Raw genomic sequence first — 18740 nt, 5'->3', positions numbered from 1 at the left:
TTCTTCTTCTTCTTCTTCTTCTTCTTCTTCTTCTTCTTCTTCTTCTTTGCAATTGGGGTTAAGTGACTTGCCCAAGGTCACACAGCTAGTAAGTGTCTGAGGCCAGATTTGAACTCAGGAATGAGTCTTCCTGATTCTACTACGGTGACACCTAGCTGCCCTGATAACTAGAACACGGACTATGAAAGTTCATGGGAGAAGGGTGAGAGGCTATGAGAGTTCCCAGGGAGTAGGGAGAGGACACTCCTGGCCAGTGGGACCAGGGAAGCCTGCAGCTGAATCTCTTCAGGTGCTTTGAGCTGGCCCTCAAAAAATGGGCTTCAGTGGGCAGAGTGTGGAGAAGTAGTGCAGCCCAAGAAGAGAAACTGATGTGAAAAAATACACAGAGGCAGAATTATCACTCAAAATGCCGGTGTTCAGAGCAAATTCATTTTCAGGGCCGACTTGGAGAAACACAGCCCCAGAGGAGCCAGAGTATTGGAATGGAATGAATGCTGGACTCAAAGTCAGAAAGATCTGCGGTTAAATCCTGCCTTTGAGACTTACTAACTGTAGGACGTGGAAAAGCCACATCCTTTCTGTGCTTCTGTTTGCTCACCTGTAAAATGGGGATAACACTAGCACTTACCTCACAGAGTTGCTGTGAGGATGAAATGAGTTAATTCAGGTAAAGCATTGTACAAACTTGAAAGCTATCTAGATAGCAAGTATCATTATGACGGTGGTGGTGGGGAAAATGAGACAGTTTGTGGGCAAACTCTTAGAGGTGAGAGGCTTCATTGAGGGAGCCAGCAGGCTGAGTGGCAAAGCCAGGGAAACATAACCAGGCATAGGAAGGGTTCGGGATCCCACACTGGTCAATCCACACTGGTCTTCATTGGCATTGCCTTGTGTGAGGCTTCTGTGTGACCAGGTGAGTGACACCCTATTCACCAAAGACTCTGGGCCATGGGATGGAGATCAACTCCCTTATTTTTTAGACAAGGAAACTGAGGCCCAAAAAAGTGGTTTGCCCAAGGTCACGTAGCTAGTTAATAGCAGAGTTGAGCCTAAAACCCAGGTCTCTGGGCCATAGGTCTAGTCTTGTTTCCACTAATTCATGCTCTTCATTTGTGACCTGTATTTCATTTCCCCAGCAACTAATTGTGAAAGTTTTGGGGTTTGGGGTTTCTTTGTATTTTTTTAAAAGTTTTACTGGCTTAAAAGTTTAAAGTTTATAACAAAAGCTCTGCTATAACGGTAACCCATAACTGACAAGTTTCCAAGTATAGTACTTGCTCTTTACTGTAAATTGGTACCCAAAAAATTCGGTTGGAGTCATTTGGTAAAGGGGATATTATAATAATACTGATACCACCTAGCTGGTAGAGAACAGTTTTCCTCTTTGACTACGGAGCCAGTCTGAGTTTCCATCAGAGCTAATACTCTAATGACTTTTTCTGGTCAAAGCTGCATTGGATTTCTCTTTTTTACCTATTCTAAGAATACATCTGAAACACCACCAAATCACAGTACGCCGAACGGCTGAATAACTCAATTCCATTCACTGAGCACTTTTGAGGTATGCAGACAATCCTCTAGAGGTTCCAGGCACTGGGGTACAAAGACAAAGTGTAGTCCCTAATGACCTCTGTAACTTCGAGTTACTTGCTTTGTGTCACCATTCTTCACATCCCAGGAGCATTTAGCGACAGCCTTTCGCAACCGCCATCATAACAAGACTTTGGGTTTCACATAGTACTTTCTTCTGAAAAACAAATAATAATGATGACGGCTAGCATTAATGTAGATAGTACTTTAAGGTTTGCAAAGTGCTTTGCGAATATTATCTCATTTCATCCTCATAACCATCCTTCAAGGGAGGTGTTATTATCATACTCTTTTTCTTTTTAAGGAAACTGAGGCAGACAGAAGTGAAGTGACTCGCCCAGGATCACACAGCTAGTAAGTGTCTGAGGCTGGATTTGAACTCAGGTCTTCCTGACCCCAGGCCCAATGCTCTGTGGTGTCTCCTAGCTGTCAAATAATTTCTGGCAGACATTCATTTGACTAGATGTGTTGTGGACCCACTTCCATAGGACAACAGAATCTCAGGGCTGCAAGACATTTCAGAGGCCAACCAGTCCAACCCACTCCTGAGCAAGAACGCTCTTACACCATGCCCCACAAGTGGCCATCTGGTCTCGATTCTGTCATCAGACATGTCGATCTCCTGCCAAACTTAACATCATCAGCAGACTTACTAAGCACACCATCCATGCCTTTACCAAGTCATTGAGAAAAGAAGAGTGTTGGACATAGAGCCAAGCCTAGCTCCCTAAGCATTCCACTAGGGCCCAGCAAGTTGATAATAAACCACTGGTGACTAACAAGACCAGACATTTAGGCATTTACAAATTCCCTGAATCATACGACCATCAACCCACATTTCTCCAAGCTTTCTGTAAGAAGAGAATGAGCCCATCAATTGCTTTGTTAAAATCCAGTTAATTCTATTCAATTCCACTCAATTCTACAAATATCTGTTGAGTGCTTACTCTCTGCCTGGCACTACACTGGGCACTGAGGCCACAAGGACAAAAATAAACAGCCCCTGACTTCAAGGAGCTTACATTCTACCTGTATCCACAACACCCTTTCAGTCGACTAGTCTAGTATCCCCATCAAAAAAGGTAATGCTGGCAGTCGGCTGTGGCCTGATTTCATGAAGCCAAGTTGCCTTTTTGTGATCGTGGTCCCATTTTCTGGATGTTTACTGAACACAGTTTTAATAATAACCCAAACCTTTAATACATGATCCTCAAGTGCTTGTGCACTTGCCTCTGAGGAAAATCCTCACCGTCCTTCAAGGTCCAAATCATCTTCCCCATGACTTTCTCCTTATTCCCACCATCTCCCTAATCCCCCATTGGAAGTAATCTCTCCCTCTTCGAAAGCCTCATCACCTTTGAACTCCTGGGATCATTGTTCTAGAGCTGGAAGGCACCCTACAGTGCATCTAGGCCACCCCCTTCATTTTCCAGACAAGAGGTTTCCTGCAAGGTTGAGTGAGATACCCAGGGACATGTGGGTCATGATGGCAGGCCCTCTGATTGCTCTTCCCATTCTCTAGCCACTCTCTAGCCACTTCTGTACGTTCTTCTCTCCCATGCAAGTGCCATATTCTATTTCATACATGAGCTAATTCTAACACAATGTCTTAGCTCCCTACTAGACTGGAAGCTCCTTGAGGGAAGGGTAACAATTTGCTTATCTTTACAGCTCCCATAGTCTGTTGAATAAACTGAATTGAACTGACCAAAAAAAAAAAACCAGACATAATTTTAGGCTGCATTAATATCACACCATGGGGCTCAGATGAAAGACACTGTCTCTGCTCCATTCAGACCACATCTGGAGTATTCTAAGCCATACTGGATGTCACATTCTAGGATGGACCTTGACAAGCCACAGTGTACCCAGAGAAGGGCAATTAGGATTATAGGGGGAATTGGAAATCATGTCACCTGACAATGGAAGGAACTAGGGGTATTGAGCCTGGAGAACAGAAACGTTTATGTGAGGGCTGGAAAGCCACTAAGGTAGTGTAGTGTAAAGGAAAGAGCACTGGACCTGGATTCAGGGGAGAACAGGATTCCAATAGTAGTGTAACCCATGGCCAAGCCTCTTTGTCTCTCCGAGCCTCAATTTCCCCACCTGTGAAACAGAGAAAATACCTGTAGTAACTACCTATCCTCCAGGGTTGTTGTGAAGCACGAATTAAGTATCATCTGCCTTCAAATATGTGCATATCTGTCATGTGGAAGAGGGGAGGCTTATTTTGTGTGGCCCTAAAGGGGAGAACTAAGGCCAATGGACAGAAATTGGGTAGGCAATAATGGGCAGTGGGAAGAATGCTGGATTTGAAATCAAAGGACCTCAGTTCAAAGTCCATCTCTGCTACATATGACCTGGGTGACCTTGGGCAAATAACTTCTCAACTCTGGACCTCGACTGTAAAATAAAGAGGTCGGACCCACTGGTCTCTGAGGTCCCTTTGGCCTCTGAATCTATGATTCGGTGACATGGCTTTAGATTTCTGTACACAATGGCACAGTGGCTAGACATTTGGGTTGTCCTTATAGTTCTCACGGGACACAGGCTGCTTGCTACCTTTCCCAAATTTCCGAGGAGGGTGTGTTTCTAATTTGGTCTGGAATATCTCTACTGTGATTTAGTCCAAAACTTTCTACGTTCGTATGACTGGGAAGAGAGCCCTCTCAACAGAACTGGAAGATTCTGAACATTCACAGCAATTAATTCATTTAATAGACTCTCTTTAAGAAAACCCCATTAGTGGACATCATTAAGAAGTAACTAAGGACAAGCAAAGAGGTGATTTGGGGTCAACAGTGAGAGGCAAATCTTTGTAAAAAAAAAAAAAAGAAAAGAAAAAAGGTCTCTAACCACATCCATTGTGGTTGCAGAATGACATGCATATTCTGAGACCTAGTGATAGGTAGAGATGGTTGTCATTCTCAGTAATCCCCTGACCACACCACTTCTATAACACCAAGTGGCAGTTCTGAACATGTTAGAATTTCTTAGAAGATAGCAACTTGGCTAGTATGCATATTTGAGGTATATAAGAGATGGAGTGGGGGGGAAGGTAGAATTCATGGGCTGAGTCAATGAGAATATAGGAAAGTGAGTTTAAGTTTGCAAGACCTATTTTATATAGGGTGTCCCCAAACTCTTAGGGCAGTTTTTTACATTTTAATTTATTATTTTTAAAAATATTCTTTTCTTTTTAAATTTTGAATTCCAAATCCTCTCCCTCTCTCCCACTCCCCCTCCCACATCCACCGGGAAAGGCAAGCAATATGCTAACAATTATACATGTGAAATCATACTAAACATTTCCACATTAGCCATTTCTTAAAAAGCAAGAAAAATAAAGTGAGAAAATTATATTTCAATTTGCACTAAGAGTTCATCAGTTCTATCTCTCTGGAAGTGCATTGCATTTTTTCATTATGAGTCCTTTGGAACCGTTTTGGATCATTGCATTGTAGCCAAGTAGCCAAGTCTTTCACAGTTGATCATCGTCATAACATTGCTTTTACGGTGCACAATGACCACCCAGTTCTTCTCACTGCACTTTGCATCAGTTCACATAGGTCTTGCCATGCTTTTCTGAAACCACCCCCCTCAGCATTTCTTGTAGCACAATAGCACTCTATCACAATCATATGTTACAACTTACTCGGCAATTCCCCAGTTGATGAATATCCTCTTGATTTCCAGTTCTTTGCCACAACAAAAAGAGTTGTTATAAATATTTTGGTACATATACCTCCTTTTCCTTTTCCTTTGATCTCTTTGGGAGTACAGAAGTAAGAATGCTATTGCTGTTATACATAGTTTTATAGCCCTTTGGGTATAGTTCCAAATTGTTCTCCAGAATGGTCAGACCCATTCACTACTCCACCAACAGTTCATTAATGTACCTATTTTCCCTCATCCTCTCCAACATTTATCATTTCAGTTTGGTGTGAGGTGGTACCTCAGAACTTTTAAAATTTGCCTTTCTCTAATCAATAGTAATTTAGAGCATTTTTATATGAATATAGCTTTGATTTCTTCTTCTGAAAACTGCCTGTTTATATCTTTTGACCACTTATCAATTGCAGAATGGCTCTTATTTTTATAAAGTTGACTCAGTTCTTTACACAGTATATATTTAAGAAATGAGCCCTTTATCAGAGAAACTTGCTGTAAAAATTTTTTTAAAAAAATATCACTTTACTGTCTATAGTGCCTTTTAGCAAAATGTTATTTCCCCGATTATCCCTTTTAATTAGGTCTATTTTCACTTTTAGTTTTTCTGAGATCATTATTGCTATACTCCTCCCCACCCCCAACCCCCCCACCCTGCCCCCCGCTTTTTTTAGTTCAGCTGAAGCGTATTAGATTCTGATCCAGCCCTTTATTTTAACACTGTGTGTGTCTTTCTGTTTCAAGTGTGTCTCTTGTAAACAACTTATTGTTGAACTCTGGTTTCGAATCCATTCTGCTATCTGCTTACATTTTATGGGTGAGTTCATCCCATTCACATTTACAATTATGATTACTAATTGTGTATTTCTCTCTATCCTATTTTCTTCTGTTTCTTCTTCTACCTTTTTATCGTCCCTTCCCAAAAGTCTATTTTGCCTCTAACCACTGTCTCCCTTAATCTGCCTTCCCTTTTATCATTCCCCTCCCCCAATATCTCTTATCCCCTTCCCTTCCTATCTCCCTATTAGGTAAGTTATATTTCTATACCTAAGTATGTATATATATTCTTCTCAATTTGAACTAATTCTGATGAGAGTGAGGTTCAAACATTGCCCACCCACCTCTATTTTTCCCTCTATTGTAAAAGCTCTTCCTTATGGGCCTCTTTTATGTGAGAAAATTTTCCCCATTCTATCTCACTCTCTCCCATTCTTCCAGTGCGTCCTTTTAATTTGAGCTCATTCCAACATAATTGACTCACATCCATGCCCTCTGTCTATGTAAATTCCTTTTAACTGCCCTAATAATGATAAAGGGGCAGCAACATGGTGCAGTGGATAGAGCACCAGACCCGGCGTCAGGAAGACCTGAGTTTAAACCAAACCTCAGACACTTAGTAGCTCTATGACTCTAAGCAAATCACTTAACTCTGTTTACCTTACTTTCTTCATCTATAAAATGAGCTGGAGAAGGAAACGGCAGACTGCCAAGAAAAACCCAAATGGGTTCACAAAGAGTCAGACATGACTGAAACAACCGAACAATAACAAATAATAATAAAGTTCTTAGGAGTTACACATATCGTCTTCCCATACAGGAATGCAAGTAGTCTGAGATTCTTTATTGAGACCCTTATGATTACTCTTTCATATTTACCTTTTTATACTCCTCTTCAGTCTTGTGTTTGAATGTCAAATTTCTATTCAGTTCTGGTCTTTTCATCAGGAATGCTTGGAAGTCTTTTATTTCATCAAACATCCATTTTCCCCCTGAAGGCTTACACTCAGTTTTGATGTCATTCTTGGTTGGATTCCTGGCTCCTTTGCCTTCCAGAAGGTGATATTCCAAGACCTCCACTCTTCTAAGGCGGAAGCCACTAAATCTTGCGTGATCCTGACTGTGGCTCCACAATATTTAAATTGTTTGTTAATGGCTACTTGAAATATTTTCTCTCTGACCTGGGAGCTCTTGAATTTGGCTATAATATTCCTGGGAGTTTTCATTTTGGGATCTATTTCAGGAGGTGATCTGTGGATTCTTTCCCTTTCTATTTTACCCTCTTCATCTAAGATATTTGGACAGTTTTCCTTGATAATTTCTTGAAATATGCTATCTAGGCTCTTTCTTTGGCTTTCAGGTAGTCCAATAATTCTTAAATTATCCCTCCTTGATCTGTTTCCCAGGTCAATTATTTTTCTGATGAGATATTTCATATTTTCTTCCATTTCTTTTCATTCTTTGGACTTTATTTTATTGTTTCTTGATGTCTTATGGAGTCATTAGCTTCCAATTGTCCAATTAAAATTTTTAAGGAATATTTTCTTCAGTGAGATTTTGTGCCTCTTTTTCCATTTGGCCAATTCTGTTTTTTCCCCTTAATAGTATTTTTTTCCAATTACATGTAAAGATAGTTTTCAACATTCATTTTTGCAAAATTTTGAATTCCAAATTTTTCTCCCTCCCTCCTTCTCCTTCCCCCTCCCCAAGACAGCAAGCATTCTGATTTAGGTTATACATGTACAATCATGTTAAACATATTTCCACTTTAGTCATGTTGTGAAAGAAGAATCAGAACAAAAGGATAAAACCATAAGAAAGAAAAATCAAGAAACACCAAAAAATGAAAACAGTATGCTTTGATCTGCATTCAGACTCCATGGCTCTTTCTCTGGATGTGGTTAGCATCCAGTTCTGTTTTTTAAGGAGTTCTTTTCTTTTTAAAAAATTTTTTACATGTTAAAACAGTTTTTAACATTTAAAAAAATTTTGAGTTCCGAATTCTCTCCCTTCCTCTCTCCACTCTCCCCTCATTAAGAAGGCAAGCAATTTGACGTAGGTTACACATGTGTAGTCACGCAAAACATATTTCTGTATTAGTCATGTTGTGAAAGAAAACAAAGACTACTCCCCCCGCAAAAAACCCAAGGAAAATAAAGAAAGTTAATAAGATAAAGCAAAGGAATGCTTCAATCTGCACTCATATTCCATCAGTTCTTTCTCTAGAGGTAGATAACATTTTTCATCGTAAGTCCTTTGGAATTGTCTTGGATCACTGTATTGCTGAGAATAGCTAAATCATTCACAGTTGATCATCATACAATATTGCTGTAACTTTGTACGATGTTCTCCAGGTTCTGCTCACTTCACTTTGCATCAGTTCATACAAGTCTTTCCATGTTTTTCTGAAACCATCCTGCTCATCATTTCTTATAGCACAATAGTATTCCATTACATTCATATACCACAACATGTACAGCCATTCTTCAATTGATGAGCATCCCCTCAACTTCCAACTCTTTACCACCACAAAAAGAGCTGCTATAAATATTTTTGTACATTTAGGTCATTTTTTTCTTTTTTTTAATACCTTTGGGATACAGGCCTAGTAGTGGTATTGCTGGATCAATGGATATGCATAGTTTTATAACCCTTTGGGCATAGTTTCAAACTGCTCTCCAGAGTGGTTGGATCAGTTTACAAAAAGGAGTTGTTTTTCAGTTAATTTTTTTGTATGAGGCAATTGGGGTTAAGTGACTTGCCCAGGGTCACACAGCTAGTGAGTATTAGGTGTCTGAGGCCAGATTTCAACTCAGGTCCTCCTGACTCCAGGGCCAGTGCTCTATCCACTGTGCCACCTAGCTGCCCCTTCAGTGAATTTTTGTACCTCCTTTTCCATTTGACCTATTCTGCTTATTAATGAGTTCTCTGTAGTGAATTTTTGTGCCTCCTTTACCAAGCTATTAATTCTCTTTTCAAAATTTTCCTCCATCATTCTCATTTCTTTTCCCAATTTTTCCTCTACTACTCTTATCTCTTTAACTCTTGGGTTTTTCATGGAGGCTTTGTTTAGAGCTGTTTTCACATTGCTGTCTTCTGAGTTTACATCTTGGTCTTCCCTCTCAACGCAGTAGCTTTTTATGGTCAAATTCTTTTTTTGTTGTTTGCTCATTTTTCCAGCCTATTTCTTGACTTTGAACTTTATGTTAAATTTGAGCTTTGCTCACCTTGGGGTAGGAAGGCACTGAATCAGTTCTGGGGGTCTGCAAGTTTTTGGTGCTTCCAAGGTAGTGTGATCCTGGAGAAGTGTGGTCACTGTCCATTTGGTCTGCACTCTGGTCTTTACTCAGGAAGGACCCCTGGTCCCCCGCAGTCACAAGAACTAGCACTCTCTTTGCCTTGGAACTGTGACCAGGGCCCTTGCTCTCCTACACCCACAAGTGCTAATACTACTCTTGGCTCTGGAACTGTAACCAGGGCCCCTGCTCCCTTGTAACTGTCCAGAAGCTCTCCTCTCCACCCTGGAACTATGACCCAGAGCTATATACGAGCAACAGAGTTGCCAGCCAGTGTCAGCTATAGCCAGTGCCAGCGAAGGGTCCCCGGTAATCTCTTTCTGACCAGTTGTCTGACCCCCTCACTGTCTCTGGGCTGAGAGCTCCTGAAGTAACTGCTGCCACTGTCACAACTACCTCCAAGGCCCACTGCTGATGCTGCTGCCCCACTCCAGGCCTGCTCCCACCCCAGTGCCACAGACCTCTCCCACTGACCTCCTAAGTTGCCTTAGGCTGGATAAATGTCTCACCCTGAACTTTTTTGGCTCTGCTGCTCCAAAATTTATTTTAGACATTATTTTAAAATTGTTTGGAGAGGAATGTTGAGAGAGTTCAGCTGGGTTTCCTCTAATCCATCATCTTGGCTCAGCCCCAAAGTCTCTTAGAACAGTTTAAAGATTTAATATTTTAATACAGGATTATTGTTTTCCTTCATTCTGTGGACCTTGCTATAGACCTATAATAATAGGGTCTTCCCATTGTACTTCCATGATCGCTTTCTATTTTAATGTCTATTGTACATATGTATCTACTCAGTGGAAGAGAATTCTCACCCTGGGTATATGTAGATAGAATGAATAACAGAACACAAAAGCCTCAAAGCCCTGAACTTCCACGGCCCTTCTACTGGTTAGGGGATGTCTAGTGCACAGAACGCGAGACTGCAGTATCAGGCACCTGGCCCTAGCCAGACCACATGAGGAGTGCTGTGTTTAATTCCGGGCACAGCTCTAGAGAAGGGCAACAAGGATGGGAAGGTGACTTGGGCCACGTCCTATCAGAATCAATTAAAGGACATTTAGCCTGGAGAACAGAAGATAGAACAACAAGGGTGGTCTTGTGGAAAAGGAATCAAACTTGTTCAACTTGGCTCCAGAGGGGAAAACGAGGACCAGGAAGCACAAATTACAGGAAGACAAGTTCAGCTCAGTATAGGGAAGAGCTTCCTAACAACGAGAACCATTCAAAAAGAGGAATGGACTGCCTTAGCAGGCATTGGATTCCCTAGCAGGGATGATGGAAAGGGGATGACGCTGAGTAAGGACTAGTTGGATCGCGTGGTGGCTGAAGTGTCTTTCTGGGCTAAGATTCCATGATCTATAAGGTCCTTATAACTGTCTCTCTCAAGTTTCTACGGCTCTTGTCCAGGCCACCATCACCTCATTTTTGGACTCCAGTTGCTCTCTCTTCTAATCCATTCTGGGCCAGCCTTCTCTCTACTGCCCTCAGGCTGGTGTCTGCATCATCCCCTGCATAAATCTTGCTATCTCTACCTCTGGATCTCTCTCTTTGTCTCTGCTGGGCTCATTACCTTTAAAGGGATTAGAGTTTCCACACCCACCAAATTTCTTGAGGAAAAGGATCCAGGTCCAAACTTTTCCCTGTAACACCAACAACTTATTGGGAGCACAGGCTTGTGACTTATCCCTGTTGGTATTCCCTCTAGGTGGTGCTGTAGATAGAGCGCTGGGCCTGGAGTCAGATAAACCTGAGTTCAAATCTAGCCTCCAACTCTGACTAGTTGTATGACCCTGTGTGACCACTCAATCCCTGTTTGCCTCAGTTTCCTCATCTATAAAATGGGGATAATAACAGCACCTGCCTTGCAGGGCTATTGTGAGGATCAAATAAGATAATAAATTGTAAAGTGCTTAGCATAGTGCCTGACACATACTTAGTGCTATATAAATATTATTATTATTACTATGATTATTAGCTCCATTTTTTGTGTTTCAGCTCCAGGGTGGATAAGCAGGCCAGGGTTAGGCAAAGCAGACAATTTCTAGGGCACCTTTTCAGCTCCTTTCTCATGCCAGGAGTTGAGCAGTGTGGTCCTTAAAAAGGCTGCTCAGACACCCGGGGGCTGCCGAATCCCACTGCTGCTTCATTTCAGTGAGAAGATGACCCTACGGCCTGGGCTGCCTGTGTGCAGGGTTGTAACTACAGATTCCAGCGTATCCATACCTGTTGCTTCGTCACTTGCTTGTCACCACAGGACTTTGAGGTAGGTAAAAATGGTAAAAAGGTATGGGTGATGTCTTTCGATTCATGCACAAATTGGATTTAATCAAGGTAGAGCTGCACAAAGTCATCAGCCTTACTCGGTCTTCCAGAGTCATTGGAGTCCAATGGCAAGACAAAAGTCAAGATGAAGGCAATGGCTCAGGATGCAGTGATGACCTTGGAGTCTTCAATATCTAGCCGAACTCTAAGCATTCCACGGCACCTGCTTCAGCCACTTTCACGGCCATTGGAACTAATTGTTCCCATCCATCCATTCCACCATTGATTGTTGCTGTTTCTGACTCCATTCCTCCCAAGGACTCCCTGCCATGTCTGGTAGTCTGAGCCTACTCTTGCATTAAAGTCACCGAGAATTATAAGCTTGTCCTCGTGTGGGACATTGATGATAGGGGTCTCCAGGTCTTTATAAAATTTTTCTTTGAACTCATCAGGGCTCATCATGGTTGGAGCATGGGCACTGATGATGATGGCATGGCATTTTCCTGAGAGTGGAAATTGCATTATCATAAGCCTGTCATTCATTCCTTTTGTTAGGCTTATGAGCTTGTTGACTAGATCAGCTTTGATTGCAAAAACAATGCCAACGTCCCAGTGCTCTCCATCACTGTGGCCACTCCAGAATAAATGTATCCAGCTCTGAGTTTCAGTAGGCTGGCCTTATAAGATTTGCCAGCTTTGTTTCACTCGGGGTTAATATTTAGATGTGATACCCTCCTGAGTTCTCTTGCAATAAGAGCTGTTCATCTTTCAGGTCTACTGGATTTTGTGTTGTCCATAAATGTGGGCACATTTCATCTACTGCTTGTGAGTGGAATTATCTTTGCAAAAGTTTTTGTACGCTTTTTGCCCTGAGAAGTTGATCACTAGCATATATCAATTTCATGACAGTGTGCTTGCCCAGGTTCTGGATAACGGATGATGCTCTCATGCTTTCCCAGTCACCAACGGAGTGAAGCAAGGCTGCATGCTTGCTCCCGTGTTTTTTAGCATGATGTTTTCAACAATGTTGTCAGATGCCTTCAAGGAGGACAAAAACAGCATCAAAGTCAGTTACTGCACTGACAGTCAATTGTTTAACTTGAAAAAGCTATAAGCCAAGACTAAAATGAAGGGAGAGCTGGTGTGTGATTTTTGTTGTTGTTGCTCGTAGATGATTGTGCACTCAATGCTGCCCCTGCAGCTGAGGTGCAATAAAGTATGGACTGTTTCTCTGCCAGTTATGCTAATTTTGGCCTAACAATTAACACCAAGAAAACACAGTTTCTCCACCAGCCAGCACTACACCATCCATACATGGAACCATCAGTTACAATAAATGGAGAAACTCTGAATGCTTTGGATAAGTTCACTTACCTTGGTAGTGTACTTTCCAGGGATGTCCACATAGACAATGAGGTTGACACACATGTTGCCAAAGCTAGTTCAGTGTTTGGGAGGCTCCGGAGGAAAAGAGTGGGAGAGAAGAGTATATTAGACTGCCTACCAAACAGAAGGTCTACGGAGCCATTGTGCTGACCTCATTGTTGTATGCCTGGGAAACTTGGACAGTCCATCAGCGCCATGCTAGGAAACTGAATCTCTTCCATATGAATTGTCTTGGGAAGATTCTTAGGATCACCTGGCAGGATAAGGTACCAGACACTGAGGTCCTTTGAATGCCAAGCATTCAAACTCTGCAGAAAGTACAACTCTGATGGGCTGGCCATATTTTTCAAATGCCAAATGCACATTTGCTAAAAGACTATTTTGCAGGGAACTCACACAAGGCAAACACATGCTGGTCAGAAGAAGAAATACAAGGACAAACTCAAGGTCTGTCTGAAGAACTTTAGAATCATTTACATGACATGGGAGACACTGGCACAGGACCACCCAGCATGACACGCCCCTATCGAAGAAGGTGCTGTGCTCTATTAGCTCAATATAGCTCAAAAGACACCCAAGAGGCACAAATTTAGAGAATCCACCCCAAATGTTCCCGTGGACTATTTGTGCCTGACTTGTGGTAGAGCCTTCCGAGCTCGTCCTGGTCTGATCAGCCACAGCTGGACGCCCTGTGCCTTGAGCCCAACAAAGTGATGTCACAAAGGACACCAATCTCTCCCTCCAACATTGCAGATGTCCTCCTCTCCACGTCTGTCCTTTCAGAAGCTCCCAGTGCTTTCTCATTATGTTCAATTCTTACCTCTCTTCTGTAATAAATCTTTCATAAAGTATTCACTCGACAATCCTCTTTTTGTTATATGACAAATTATGGGTGACTGTTAGCCCCTCCTCTCACGACGCATGACTGGCCCACCTCCTTTTCTTACCATATATTTCCTTCATAATGTCCTTTGTGCCATTCCTAGTACGTGAGCCTTTGTTGGCAACACACTGTGGCTTTGTTGAATCCACCATACATCAATTCATCACCCTTCAGTCACCTGGAATTTTGATTGTTTGGAAATTATGATATCTATAGAGCGAGGTGGTCCAGTGGATAGAGTCAGAAAGACAAGTTCAAATCCTGCCTCAGACACTTACTACACTTACTACACACTTACTTGTGTGACCCTGGAAGAGTCATTTAACCTCTCGGGGCCTTGATTTCTCCATCTGTAAAGTGGGGATAATAATAGCACCTAACTACTGATGTTCACTGTGAGAATCAAATAAAATGTTTGCAGAGCACTTTGTAAATCTTAAAGCACTATATAAATGCTAATTACCATCATCATCATTATTAATTTATAATCACTGTGCTCATTTTAACAACACATGCAATCAATCAGCTAACCAATAATCACCTGGCGCTGTGCTGGGTACTGGACACAAAGACAAAGACAAAGCAGGCCCTGGCCTAAAGGAGCTTTCGTTGTACCTGGGGCCAGAGGGGGAGGATTGGAACGATTGTGGCATTAATTAGCATTAGCTGTGTCACTCTGCAGGGGCTTGTGGCTCCTGCCAGGTGTTGCCCATGGATGTCCTGGGCAGAGGACAAACGTGGCTCTCAGTGTCTTCTGTGTAGGTCAAGGACCCCTTGCAGAGGTCTACTGAAGCCTCCAGATCCTTAGAATGACTTTAAATGCAGGAAACAGGGGATTGCCAAGGAACCCAAAGGTTAGTGAAAAATAAAGATGTATTTTCCACCATCTGTGTTCCCAGACTCCCTAAGGGTCTGTGAATCCAGGTTAAGAAGCCCTGGCCTAGATGCTGAGGTCTTCAAGACATTCATGCTTGAGATGGGGATTGTGCTGGCTGCATCACTTCTCCAAGCAAGTCCTATTTTGGAGAGGTCATGGTTAAAACTGGGATTTTTGTCTTTGTTTTTTACCATAAAAACCCACAGAAATCCTCAACAAGACCTAGAGCTGCTCAAAAGTGATAGGCCTCATAATACTCAAAGGAAAGAAAGTGGGTGAAGAAAGCCTCTTACTTACAGTTATATAAATATATAAAAGACATATTATAATAATACATATTATGATAATATATAAATCTGCCTGTGTCTCTGGGAAAAACTCAGAGTTGAACAGGAGGAAGAGTGTGGTGAATTTCCCTGAGAAAATTGTAGTAGAGCTCTTTCAATGACTCCCAACTGTTACCTGACTCAAAAACGTATCTTTAAAAAAAACAAAACACAATATATTCTCATTGGTAAAAAATACTTCTGTTAATTGCAAAGACCAAAACAAACAAACAAACAAACATCCACCAGGACACTTCCGGGAAAACTGTGTCAAGATTAAGGAACTCCTCCCAGCTCTGACAAGATTCCTGGGCTGTAACTAAAGTCCCCACTGGAAGAGGCACAAGGCAGAGAGCAGAGTGCCTTTTTGAGAGTAGGTTAAGGAAAGCATCCCAGACAAAAACAAAACAAATCAAAACCAAAAAAACCCAAACCAAACAAAAAATCTGCATAGAAATGACTCTATTAAAGATTCATTCCTTTCCGTTAACTAGCTCATCTTGTAAAATGCAAATATAGAGGTTCACATTAAACTTAATCATATATTTTTTTTTCTCAAGACGTGCTGAGATCAGCTACCCCGAGGGAATGGGACTTTTTGCTGGAGAAGGGAAAGGAAAGTTGGGGAAAGGGCATTGCTCCTGAGAGCAGGCTTGCAGGAATAGGTCCCGAGGAAGACTCCCGACATCTGTTAAGCACTGGGTCTCTGACATGTGAAGAAGGGACAGAAGAAGGTAAGAAAAGGCCCTTGAAAGACAAACTCTCCAGTCTTCACAACTTTGCATCTGATTGGTCCTAATCAAACAAATGCTTATTCTTTGACCAGTCCAGCTAAGGCTCTTCCCTGGGACATTGAATCTCTTTACGCCTTAACAACTTTATTAATAACGAGCCCACCCCCCTCTAGCTTAATAACAGTTACCAACTCAAGGCAGAAAGCATCACTTTTTTTTTTTAATTGAAACTTTCCACTGGGGTAAACTGGATCAAATCAAGTCTTCTTTTCGGTTCCAATCCAGGCCAGGCACCAGCCTGGAGGTGCTTGTCGGGAAAGGAGTCAAGCAGAGATGAGGTGAGCTGCTACCTGAAGGAGATGCAGCAGCAGATTCCAGCTCTGAGTGCAAGTCTGGACAGGGGAAATCTTGGAGGTTCTTTCCACAATAGTCGTGGCCACAATAGTCTGTTTCATTTTTTACCATTAATATCCTTTTTTTTTTTTTAAACCATGTAAACCTGTGGACATCCCTAACAGTCTCTGACACCCGTTAGTTTAAAGCCAAAAATCCACCCTTTATTTTAGATCAAACAGGAAGATTGGCACTACAGAGTGGGCCCTTTCAATACACACTCTGCTTGCATGTGCCTGAAGATGTAGCCAGGGGACTGATGAACATTTTCAACCTCTTCCTGGCAGAGAATAACTGGAGAACTAAGAGAAACCAAACACTAGAGAGTGATTGGAGAAACAAGAAATTAAAGTGTGGTTTTCACAGCCTGGATTAAAAGGCTGTGGGTAATGACCAACCTAACCGACTTCTCTTACCAGTCAAACCAACTTTCTGTAAACAACAAGAAAAATTCCCAGCTTTCCCCTGTACCATTTTTTTCATTTAACAACACCTTGATTTCCTTGTTATCACTATTTAAGTTCTTTAATTGCTTCACTGAATCAAAGGCAGGAGGGGATGAGACGACAGCTGCCTGGCCCACTCCCTCTTTCCCAGCTCAGTATCTATATTAATTTCCTCTTGCCTGAAGATCTTTCTCCTTTATGTACACGTGGACAATCAACTCCATTAACATTCAGGATAGACATGAAGGTCCATGTTGCCAGATCAGAGAGAGCTTGGTGCATAGTAGGCACTATGTTAAGTGAATGAAGACCTCTCCGTGAGGTCATCTTGTCCACATCATTTAATACCCTAAAATCTGTAGAGATGATTGTGTGTACAAACTATACTGTCAGATCAGATATCAACATGTTAATGATGAAAAAAAAAAAAGATCTCAAGTCCTTTTCCCCTATATACCCAGCCAAAGGTACATTTCCCAATTGTTTCTCCCTTCCATGCTAAAAGAAAAAAAAAAAAAGAACAAGATCAGGACACCTGAGATCCTATGATATACTGCCTCATATGTGCTCAATTTGTTGGCATCAATGAAACAGAAAGGCTCATTATACCCTGAGGAGGCTAGGCAGAGAATCAAGAACAATCACCATAGAAGTTTTTTTTAGGTAATTTTAGATAGCAGATTATGACCTACAGGAATCTGTCAACTATGGTTTGGATGTACAGAAATCACAAACATGAGTTGAAAATTGAATTTTCCCATTAATTTTAATGGGCTCAGGGCAGCTAGGTAGCGCAGTGGATAGAGCACCGGCCCTGAAGTCAGGAGGACCTGAGTTCAAATCTGGCCTCAGACCAAACACTTGACACTTACTAGCTGTGTGACCCTGGGCAAGTCACTTAACCCCAATTGCCTAAAATAAAGAATAATAATAATAATAAAAATAATAAAAAAATTTATAATGGTCTCCTTCAAAAATCCAAATTGGTAATGGAATCCAGGAATTTTATATATTTCTATTTAGGGTAACTACTCAGTATAAATGATTTGCTTTTACTAGGCTACTAATTAATTTTTATAAATTTATTGATAGAAATGAAATGACTCCAGACACAGCTCTGTTACAAATATAACAATCCCAGTGCAAAAAGCCCAGGCTTCTTCCCCAAAACGGTGGGTAGCAAAACCCTGCATGTAAAGCCCAGGGTGAGAAGGGACAATTGGTCCTCCCTCCAGGTACAGATGCTGCACTATTTATGGCCCACTATTTATGTGTAGTCAGAGGCGGGAGGATGGGTGACCAAGGGGTACTCACTGGGATTCACCATTCCCAGGTCCACCGCACCAGAAAGCAAAGCTCTCTGCTGACTGCTGAGCACATCTGCGAGCTGGCACTCAAAGCCAGATGACTGATTTTCTCCTTGGTCTGAATGAACACACATTCCTGAGCACAAAAGAGATGATTAAGCAGAACAACACCTTGTTTTTTGGTGGAGTTAGCCGCAGATACATTACACATCCAGTGACTTATTGGTCTTTCTCATTTTTAATTGAATTATCAATTTCAGTACCTTCAAGAGGAAAAAATAACATTTTTCATTTACTTTCTATTCATACAGTACTACTCATTAGCTCTACCAAAATTCCTCTATAAAGAAGAGGGCTCAGAGAACAGCCCCTGCAGGGTACAGATGGGCAAACTGAGGTTCTTGTTGGAAGTCACTCCACATTGGAACTGGAGATAGAGCCCAGGCTTCCTAATTCCTCAAATTTCTGTTGTTGACTTGGGACTGGTTGGCAGAAGAGAGCAACAGGTCAGGTTTGAGCAACTTTACAGGAGGGTTACATTTCTGTCTAGAACTTAGTTTGATCCTGGCTGAGATCTAACTCATAAAACTGATTGACAATAGGCAGAACAGCACCGCACACATCCTATGCAATTTAATTTGGTGGGAATTCTAGCTAAGAGATCAGGCTCCTGGCCCACAGGTTACAACAAGTTAAGGCATCTCCTGGTAGTCTAGGTGCCTGGCTTTTCTCTTTTCAGAAGGGCAGCTATGATACACACACACACACACACACACACACACACACACACACAC

General features: G+C 41.8%; 1 protein-coding gene across 1 annotated transcript in view; it reads right to left on the bottom strand.

The window, feature by feature from the left end:
• Positions 1-18262: 18262 nt before the first annotated feature.
• The window catches only part of HORMAD2 (HORMA domain containing 2), a 74086-nt gene continuing 73608 nt past the window's right edge, over positions 18263-18740 (bottom strand). The window contains exon 12 of the mRNA XM_027865288.1: positions 18263-18428. Within this exon, the coding sequence (XP_027721089.1) occupies positions 18396-18428 (33 nt within the window). The 3' untranslated portion in view covers positions 18263-18395. The remainder of the gene's footprint in view (positions 18429-18740) is intronic.

This window comes from Vombatus ursinus, unplaced genomic scaffold (assembly GCF_900497805.2).
Source record: "Vombatus ursinus unplaced genomic scaffold, bare-nosed wombat genome assembly UNPS02001287.1, whole genome shotgun sequence".
NCBI lineage: Eukaryota > Metazoa > Chordata > Mammalia > Diprotodontia > Vombatidae > Vombatus > Vombatus ursinus.
Note: the sequence above shows the minus strand (reverse complement) of the source record. Positions and strands in the feature narration are given on the sequence as shown.